This window comes from Oncorhynchus mykiss, chromosome 14 (assembly GCF_013265735.2).
Source record: "Oncorhynchus mykiss isolate Arlee chromosome 14, USDA_OmykA_1.1, whole genome shotgun sequence".
Taxonomy (NCBI): domain Eukaryota; kingdom Metazoa; phylum Chordata; class Actinopteri; order Salmoniformes; family Salmonidae; genus Oncorhynchus; species Oncorhynchus mykiss.
In genome coordinates, this window is record NC_048578.1 from 35,758,697 (window position 1) to 35,769,471 (window position 10,775).

At 46.0% G+C, this 10,775-nt stretch overlaps 1 protein-coding gene across 1 annotated transcript in view; it reads right to left on the reverse strand.

Moving 5' to 3' along the window:
• LOC110489483 (START domain-containing protein 10) overlaps positions 1 to 4,425 on the reverse strand; it is a 29,244-nt gene extending 24,819 nt beyond the window's left edge. The window contains exon 1 of the mRNA XM_036943434.1: positions 3,859 to 4,425. Coding sequence (XP_036799329.1) covers positions 3,859 to 4,038 — 180 coding nt within the window. The 5' untranslated portion in view covers positions 4,039 to 4,425. The remainder of the gene's footprint in view (positions 1 to 3,858) is intronic.
• Positions 4,426 to 10,775: the final 6,350 nt, after the last annotated feature.

The following is a 10,775-nucleotide window of genomic DNA, read 5'->3' on the forward strand; positions in this document are numbered from 1 at the left end:
GTCTCTAAGGGGGGGGGGGGGGGGCAGAAGAGAAACACAGCAGTATGGGTAATGTAATGCTCCAGGAGTCTCTAAGGGGGGGGGGGGGGGGCAGAAGAGAAACACAGCAGTATGGGTAACAGAATGCTCCAGGGTTCTCTAAGGGGGGAGGACAGAAGAGAAACATAGCAGTATGGGTAATAGAATGCTCCAGGAGTCTCTAAGGGGGGGGGGGGGGGCAGAAGAGAAACACAGCAGTATGGGTAATAGAATGCTCCAGGGGTCTCTGGGGGGGGGGGGGGGCAGAAGAGAAACACAGCAGTATGGGTAATAGAATGCTCCAGGGGTCTCTGGGGGGGGGGGGGGGGGGGGGGGGCAGCAGAGAAACATAGCAGTATGGGTAATAGAATGCTCCAGGAGTCTCTAAGGGGGGGGGGGGGGGGGGGGGAGAAGAGAAACATAGCAGTATGGGTAATATAATGCTCAAGGGGTCTCTAATGGGGGGGGGGAGAAACACAGCAGTATGGGTAATATAATGCTTCAGGGGTCTCTAGGGGGGGGGGGGGGCGGGGGCAGAAGAGAAACACAGCAGTATGGGTAATGTAATGCTCCAGGAGTCTCTAAGGGGGGGGGCAGAAGCGAAACATAGCAGTATGGGTAATAGAATGCTCCAGGAGTCTCTAAGGGGGGGGGGGGGGGGGGGGGGGGGGCAGAAGAGAAACATAGCAGTATGGGTAATATAATGCTCCAGGAGTCTCTAAGGGGGGGGGGGGGGGGGGGCAGAAGAGAAACACAGCAGTATGGGTAATGTAATGCTCCAGGAGTCTCTAAGGGGGGGGGCAGAAGAGAAACACAGCAGTATGGGTAATAGAATGCTCCAGGGGTCTCTAAGGGGGTGGGGGGGGGGCAGAAGAGAAACACAGCAGTATGGGTAATGTAATGCTCCAGGAGTCTCTAAGGGGGGGCAGAAGAGAACCACAGCAGTATGGGTAATATAATGCTCCAGGGGTCTCTAAGGGGGAGGACAGAAGAGAACCACAGCAGTATGGGTAATATAATGCTCCAGGGTCTCTAAGGGGGGGGGGGGGGGAGCAGAAGAGAAACACAGCAGTATGGGTAATATAATGCTCCAGGAGTCTCTAAGGGGGGGGGGGGGGGGGGGCAGAAGAGAAACACAGCAGTATGGGTAATAGAATGCTCCAGGGGTCTCTAAGGGGGGAGGACAGAAGAGAAACATAGCAGTATGGGTAATAGAATGCTCCAGGAGTCTCTAAGGGGGGGGGGGGCAGAAGAGAAACACAGCAGTATGGGTAATGTAATGCTCCAGGAGTCTCTAAGGGGGGGGGGGGGAGAAACACAGCAGTATGGGTAATAGAATGCTTCAGGGGTCTCTAAGGGGGGGGGGGGGTCTTCAGGGGTCTCTAGGGGGGGGGGGGGCAGAAGAGAAACACAGCAGTATGGGTAATGTAATGCTCCAGGAGTCTCTAAGGGGGGGGGGGGGGGGCAGAAGAGAAACACAGCAGTATGGGTAATAGAATGCTCCAGGGGTCTCTAAGGGGGGAGGACAGAAGAGAAACATAGCAGTATGGGTAATAGAATGCTCCAGGAGTCTCTAAGGGGGGGGGGGGGGGGGGCAGAAGAGAAACACAGCAGTATGGGTAATGTAATGCTCCAGGAGTCTCTAAGGGGGGGGGGGGGGCAGAAGAGAAACACAGCAGTATGGGTAACAGAATGCTCCAGGGGTCTCTAAGGGGGGAGGACAGAAGAGAAACATAGCAGTATGGGTAATAGAATGCTCCAGGAGTCTCTAAGGGGGGGGGGCAGAAGAGAAACACAGCAGTATGGGTAATGTAATGCTCCAGGAGTCTCTAAGGGGGGGGGCAGAAGAGAAACACAGCAGTATGGGTAATAGAATGCTCCAGGGGTCTCTGGGGGGGGGGGGGGGGGGGCAGCAGAGAAACATAGCAGTATGGGTAATAGAATGCTCCAGGAGTCTCTAAGGGGGGGGGGGGGGGGGGGGCAGAAGAGAAACATAGCAGTATGGGTAATATAATGCTCAAGGGGTCTCTAATGGGGGGGGGGAGAAACACAGCAGTATGGGTAATATAATGCTTCAGGGGTCTCTAGGGGGGGGGGCGGGGGCAGAAGAGAAACACAGCAGTATGGGTAATGTAATGCTCCAGGAGTCTCTAAGGGGGGGGGCAGAAGCGAAACATAGCAGTATGGGTAATAGAATGCTCCAGGAGTCTCTAAGGGGGGGGGGGGGGGGGGCAGAAGAGAAACATAGCAGTATGGGTAATATAATGCTCCAGGAGTCTCTAAGGGGGGGGGGGGGGGGGGGGCAGAAGAGAAACACAGCAGTATGGGTAATGTAATGCTCCAGGAGTCTCTAAGGGGGGGGGCAGAAGAGAAACACAGCAGTATGGGTAATAGAATGCTCCAGGGGTCTCTAAGGGGGTGGGGGGGGCAGAAGAGAAACACAGCAGTATGGGTAATGTAATGCTCCAGGAGTCTCTAAGGGGGGGCAGAAGAGAACCACAGCAGTATGGGTAATATAATGCTCCAGGGGTCTCTAAGGGGGAGGACAGAAGAGAACCACAGCAGTATGGGTAATATAATGCTCCAGGGTCTCTAGGGGGGGGGGGGGGGGGGGAGCAGAAGAGAAACACAGCAGTATGGGTAATATAATGCTCCAGGAGTCTCTAAGGGGGGGGGGGGGCAGAAGAGTAACACAGCAGTATGGGTAATATAATGCTCAAGGGGTCTCTAAGGGGGGGCAGAAGAGAACCACAGCAGTATGGGTAATATAATGCTCCAGGGGTCTCTAAGGGGGAGGACAGAAGAGAACCACAGCAGTATGGGTAATATAATGCTCCAGGGTCTCTAGGGGGGGGGGGGGGGGGGGGAGCAGAAGAGAAACACAGCAGTATGGGTAATATAATGCTCCAGGAGTCTCTAAGGGGGGGGGGGGGGGCAGAAGAGAAACACAGCAGTATGGGTAATATAATGCTCAAGGGGTCTCTAAGGGGGGGCAGAAGAGAACCACAGCAGTATGGGTAATAGAATGCTCCAGGGGTCTCTAAGGGGGTGGGGGGGGGCAGAAGAGAAACACAGCAGTATGGGTAATGTAATGCTCCAGGAGTCTCTAAGGGGGGGCAGAAGAGAACCACAGCAGTATGGGTAATATAATGCTCCAGGGGTCTCTAAGGGGGAGGACAGAAGAGAACCACAGCAGTATGGGTAATATAATGCTCCAGGGTCTCTAGGGGGGGGGGGGGGGGACAGAAGAGAAACACAGCAGTATGGGTAATAGAATGCTCCAGGAGTCTCTAAGTCAACTGTAGACTATTGAGATGCATCCCAAGTGATGGAGAGACACTGACAGTATTTGTCATTATGTGCCACTAATATGGTTAAGAGACAAGCACACATTATACTGTAACAACTTATGGTTGACTATGTTAACAGTCACCAGTGTATTATGAAGCCTAAACCCTGGTGTACTTAATCACCTATCTAATCTGAAAATATAAACTGGGGAATTACTCAATGCCATGTTATTCACAAAGATAAACCTACATCTCAAGTCTAACTACTCAAGTCTACTCCAGACACAGTATCATGAACACGGCTTTATACAGGATGTATTGATGATCCTATTCATTTTAACATTAGGAAAAGTATCATTATGATTCCACACGTTAGATTCAAACCTGTTCAGTAGAAAAAAATATATATACTAATCTTGAGAAGCGCTACAGTAGTTCGGTTTCTCTTGGAAACGTCAAGTTCTACACGTCCAGTCTTCTCTCCTCTCCGCGGTGCTTAAAGCACAGCACCAGACGTACTGGAATGAATCTGTCGTAGCGACACACTTGCCTTTAGTTTCTGGATCGTTTTACACTCTTCATCCCTGCACCACACCGTCACGTTTCCCTTGTTGTAGCGCGCTGTCCATCCTTCCTGGTTTTCACATTGTTCCTTGAAAGAGGTAAAGTCTGTATCGTCTGGTATCTGAACGGGCATCTTCTTGTTCCCTCCTTGTGATGTGGTACACATGTATCAGTTGGAGACTAACGACAGACAGAAAGTGTTTCCCCTTTTGCATTAGATCTTCATTTGGCTTTGTTAGCTCCCACTGCAATGCTGAGTTCGATGGTTATGATAGATGTCAGCACAAAGTGCTTTCCAGGGGAAATTATGTAACAATTAAAGTCCCAATAACAAGTAGAAACTCATGTGAAGGTAGAGGTAAGACTAATTTACGTGGACGTTTGTCCGGAGTCCTGTTGATACTGCCACCTACGTCGTACTAACGTCCCCTGCCTCTGAAGCTCTCACAGTCCATCACTAGTCACTGTGGTGGAGGCGGTAAGCAGGTAGAGGCGTCAGGTTACCAATATCCTGCTTTCAGGTGCGGTGCGGCAATCCTAGACAACATGGCCGCGGAGTTAGTCAGACTGACAAGATGAACAACATGATCAGGGGGCATGTTTATTATGTGTTTGTTTTGTCTAATTGTCTGCTGGTGAGGGTAGGTGAAAAAGCGTAGCCTTTTATCCAGCAACATGTAATAACGTTTATAATCACATTTTTTAAATGAATTCTGCATATTTAAAAAAGTCACTCTGTCCACTAATGAGTCACTGTATATAAGGACAACGATGTGGGCTCCTACAGATTAGGCATATTATTTTAGATGTGTTTTAAGGTTTTATTTCAGTTTCGCATTGCCACAACCACTCTAGTTGCCACCTGAAATAAATGTAAAAAAAATATGAACAGTGGTTTTGAGAATACATTCTACCACTCATCCACCTGAAAAGCAGTCATGATGATGATGATGATGTGTGTGACATTTGTCTTAGCTTGCTATTCATCCATGATAATAGGACCCGATTCATTGCCTTTCTAACAATGAAACCTGACCACAATTGACTACCTCAATGGTTGATGATATTGGATCCAGGGGACAGACGTTATCAATGAAACTATACAGATGGGTTTTCCCTTTCAAGGGAAGGCTGTTCAACTTTAACACAGTTATGTGAGGCCACAGGCTTTGTGAGTCTACAGGTAGGCAGGGAGTTGATCCCAACAACACAATTCATTGGAGTTCAGTGGGAGCTTGCAGTAAACATGGCTCAGAGCACTTTTGTGAGCCACTGACCCTTGTCACTTCAAGACATCTGCCCTGGTAATCTGACCCAACTACAAGCACAAAGCTACACCAGTATGATAGCCGATTAATCTAAATTACCATATGCTACTTCAAATGGACAGATTAAACAACCTGTTCTTCTTAACGATGAGTACCCTACAAACTCATCATTAAGCTCAGGGCCCTGGGTCTGAACCCTGCCCTGTGCAACTGGGTTCTGGACTTCGTGACGGGCCGCCCCAGGTGATGAAGGTAGGAAACAACTCCTCCACTTCGCTGATCCTGAACACAGGGGTCCCACAAGGGTGCGTGCTCAGACCCCTTCTGTACTCCCTGTTCACCCATGACTGCGTGGCCAAGCACGCCTCCAACTCAATCTTCAAGTTTGCAGACCACACAGCAGTAGTAGGCCTGATAAACAACAATGACGAGACAGCCTACAGGGAGGAGGTGAGGGCCCTGGGAGAGTGGTGCCAGGAAAATAACTTCTCAATCAACGTAAACAGAACAAATGAGCTGATCGTGGACTTCAGGAAACAGCAGAGGGAGCATGCCCCTATCCACATCGACGAGACCGCAGTGGAGAAGGTAGGAAGCTTCAAGTTTCTCAGCATACACATCACTGATGATCTGAAATGGTCCACCCAGACAGACAATGTGGTGAAGAAGGCGCCTCTCCAACCTCAGGAGGCTGAAGAAATTTAGCTTGGGACCTAAAACCCTCACAAACTTTTACAACCTCCAGATGGTTGTGCGGTCTGCCCAACGCATCACCGGGGACAAACGACCTGCCCTCCAGGACACCTGCAGCACCCGATGTTATAGGAAGGCCAAAAAGATCATCAAGGACATCAACCACCCAAGCCACAGCCTGATCACCCCGCTATCATCCAGAAGGTGAGGTCAGTACAAGTGCATTAAAACTGGGACAGAGAGACTGAAAAACAGCTTTTATCACAAGGCCATCAGACTCTTAAAAAGCCATCGCTAGCTGGTTACACAACCCTGCACCTTAGAGGCTGCTGCCCTATATACATAGACATGGAATCACTGGCCACTTTAATAATGGATCACTAGTCACTTTAATACTGTTTACATACTGCTTTACTCATCTCATATGTATATACTGTATTCTATACTTCTGTATTTTAGTCAATGTCACTCCAACATTGCTCATCCTAATATTTATATATTTCTTAATTCCATTCTTTTACTTTTAGATTTGTGTGTTATTGTTGTGAATTGTTTGATACTTCTGCACTGTTGGAGCTAGGAACACAAGCATTTTGCTACACCCGCAATAACATGTGCTAAGCTAAGTATGTGTAACTTATCAATAACATCTGCTAAGTATGTATAACTGACCAATAACATGTGCTAAGTATGTATAACTGACCAATAACATGTACTAAGTATGTATAACTGACCAATAACATGTACTAAGCTAAGTATGTATAACTGACCAATAACATGTGCTAAGTATGTATAACTGACCAATAACATGTACTAAGCTAAGTATGTATAACTGACCAATAACATGTACTAAGTATGTATAACTGACCAATAACATGTACTAAGTATGTATAACTGACCAATAACATGTACTAAGTATGTATAACTGACCAATAACATGTACTAAGTATGTATAACTGACCAATAACATGTACTAAGTATGTATAACTGACCAATAACATGTACTAAGTGTGTATAACTGACCAATAAAATTAGATTTGATTAAACCCTGCTGCATCATCTGAGACTTTGATTGACGGAAGGTCTACTACAATCTTTGTCAGTGAGACACAGTGGGCAACTAATAAACACTAGACCAAAAAAGTGAAATGCTTAAAAATAAAAATTTATACTATTTATTCCATTCCTAGAGATGTTGGAGTGACCATTTGACAAATATTTGGTCCCGGCTACTTTGTTTTCGAAAGGTTTGGAGAGGATAAGTGTTGAAAAGGCTCTTATGACTCAGATTTATGCTCTGAGAATGTTTACAGGAGAGATTCTGGAGAACTTACTCAACCATTACATCAGCTTTGTCTTTATACACAAAGACACCTGTTTGTCTGAACTGAGGATCTCTCCATGCTTTTAAGGAAACCACAGTTTTTTTTTGTTCTGAATGGTTTCTTTGCTGAGTCGCTAGCTATTGCTTCCTCTCACGACCTTCACTCTACCACAACACATGCCCTCTTACAGTAACTCTCCTTTTGTAACCTTTTGGGAATTTACTGGATGAAATACCTACATTGCGGAGTTGTCTCCATTGACCAACTCTTCTTCATATTGTGCCTATAAGACACATGATCTTCTTTCTCCTGGTTTGGTTATTAGTTTTGGGGGTACATTGCATGTCGATGTAGTTGCAGAATGTGTAGTGGACGTGATACAGTGAAGTGAGGGGGGCTGGTGTCCCGGTTTGATTTTTGTCTACAGCTAATGCCGTACCCATGACATTTTGTAGTTGAATTGACCCTTAGCATGTATGGTATGGAGGCAGACAGGAAGTAGACCCGTCCTACCCCTGAGTAGAGGAAATATTAAAAAATACTATTCTTTCTACAGCTGCTGGTTTAGAGTGGAAAACACAGCTGCATGGGTTCAAATACTATTCTGGTTTAGAGTGGGAAACACAGCTGCATGGGTTCAAATAGTATTCTGGTTTAGAGTGGGAAACACAGCTGCATGGGTTCAAATAGTATTCTGGTTTAGAGTGGGAAACACAGCTGCATGGGTTCAAATAGTATTCTGGTTTAGAGTGGGAAACACAGCTGCATGGGTTCAAATAGTATTCTGGTTTAGAGTGGGAAACACAGCTGCATGGGTTCAAATACTATTCTGGTTTAGAGTGGAAAACACAGCTGCATGGGTTCAAATACTATTCTGGTTTAGAGTGGGAAACACAGCTGCATGGGTTCAAATAGTATTCTGGTTTAGAGTGGGAAACACAGCTGCATGGGTTCAAATAGTATTCTGGTTTAGAGTGGGAAACACAGCTGCATGGGTTCAAATACTATTCTGGTTTAGAGTGGGAAACACAGCTGCATGGGTTCAAATACTATTCTGGTTTAGAGTGGGAAACACAGCTGCATGGGTTCAAATAGTATTCTGGTTTAGGGAGGGAAACACAGCTGCATGGGTTCAAATAGTATTCTGGTTTAGAGTGGGAAACACAGCTGCATGGGTTCAAATAGTATTCTGGTTTAGGGAGGGAAACACAGCTGCATGGGTTCAAATAGTATTATGGTTTAGGGAGGGAAACACAGCTGCATGGGTTCAAATAGTATTCTGGTTTAGAGTGGGAAACACAGCTGCATGGGTTCAAATAGTATTCTGGTTTAGGGAGGGAAACACAGCTGCATGGGTTCAAATAGTATTCTGGTTTAGAGTGGGAAACACAGCTGCATGGGTTCAAATAGTATTCTGGTTTAGAGTGGGAAACACAGCTGCATGGGTTCAAATAGTATTCTGGTTTAGGGAGGGAAACACAGCTGCATGGGTTCAAACACTATTCTGGTTTAGGGAAGAAAACACAGCTACGTGGGTTCAAATAGTATTCTGGTTTAGGGAGGAAAACAGAGCTGCATGGGTTCAAACACTATTCTGGTTTAGGGAAGAAAACACAGCTGCGTGGGTTCAAACACTATTCTGGTTTAGGGAGGAAAACAGAGCTGCATGGGTTCAAACACTATTCTGGTTTAGGGAGGAAAACAGAGCTGCATGGGTTCAAACACTATTCTGGTTTAGGGAGGAAAACACAGCTAAATGGGATCAAACACTATTCTGGTTTAGGGAAGAAAACACAGCTACATGGGATCAAACACTATTCTGGTTTAGGGAAGAAAACACAGCTGCGTGGGTTCAAACACTATTCTGGTTTAGGGAGGAAAACAGAGCTGCATGGGTTCAAACACTATTCTGGTTTAGGGAAGAAAACACAGCTGCATGGGTTCAAATACTATTCTGGTTTAGGGAGGAAAACACAGCTGCATGGGTTCAAACACTATTCTGGTTTAGGGAGGAAAACAGAGCTACGTGGGTTCAAACACTATTCTGGTTTAGGGAGGAAAACACAGCTAAATGGGATCAAACACTATTCTGGTTTAGGGAAGAAAACACAGCTGCGTGGGTTCAAACACTATTCTGGTTTAGGGAGGAAAACACAGCTGCATGGGATCAAATACTATGAAACATCGTTCCAAATACTTAATCTGTGCTTGATCGACTTTGTCTGGATTAATGGAACCAACAGAGTATTCCCAAAACTGCAAACCTCCAGGCAGGCTAAAGAAAATTCTTAAAGTATTTGAAAGATTTCAAATAGTGTTTTCACCCAGATGTTCAGTAGAAAACCCAGATAATGGGTTGGTGATGATATAATCCAATCTACCTTTCTAAAATACTTGAATTATATACTCCCTACGCAAACAAACAATATAAATAAATTAAAATAAATCTGTGCGTTATCATTCCATTGCTCTGTTTGGTTCTCTCTGTGTGCAAAATAAGGAAAGTGTAAAGAACTGTTCAGCTCTATGTCCCATGGCAGCGGTATAGTTAACTGTTCAGCTCTAGGCCCCATGGCAGCGGTATAGTTAACTGTTCAGCTCTAGGCCCCATGACAGCGGTATAGTTAACCGTTCAGCTCTAGCTATGTCCCATGGCAGCAGTATAGTTAACTGTTCAGCTCTAGGCCCCATGGCAGCAGTATAGTTAACTGTTCAGCTCTAGGCCCCATGGCAGTGGTATAGTTAACTGTTCAGCTCTAGGCCCCATGACAGCGGTATAGTTAACTGTTCAGCTCTAGCTATGTCCCATGGCAGCGGTATAGTTAACTGTTCAGCTCTAGCTATGTCCCATGACAGCGGTATAGTTAACCGTTCAGCTCTAGCTATGTCCCATGGCAGCGGTATAGTTAACTGTTCAGCTCTAGCTATGTCCCATGGCAGCGGTATAGTTAACTGTTCAGCTCTAGCTATGTCCCATGGCAGCGGTATAGTTAACTGTTCAGCTCTAGGTCCCTTGGCAGCGGTATAGTTAACCGTTCAGCTCTAGGCCCCATGGCAGCGGTATACTTAACCGTTCAGCTCTAGGCCCCATGGCAGCTTTATAGTTAACCGTTCAGCTTTAGGCCCCATGGTAACTCACTCCTGTTGGACAAGGCCATAAAACCCTAATAGAAGAAACAGATGACTGTCCACAAGTTAACCTGTCATATGTCATCTCTGTCTTCTTTCAATAACAATAGAAGAGATGCAGCCCCAACAACCACTCTCTCTTCGATAAAATGGTATATCTATCCATTGGTATGTGTTACTTTGAAAATGTGACAAATTACATCTCAAATACTTTCCTCCCTTCCTGACCATTATTTAAAACATGATTAAGTAAATTACTGTACGCACAGCAAATACTATGGCACGCGCACATGTAGTGTTTCTCTGTTTGTTTGAGGAGGGTAACAGTGTACCTAAACAGGTCTCAGGGGCGTCACAACCTTTCAGTCTTCGCTGGTGATGTAGAGGGGTCCTCCGCTGTCCAGCTCTATGCTAACCCACCCCTCCATGAGAAATGCCCATTAAAGAATGAGAATGTTCCAACCTGTAAAGAGACCCACAAACATATA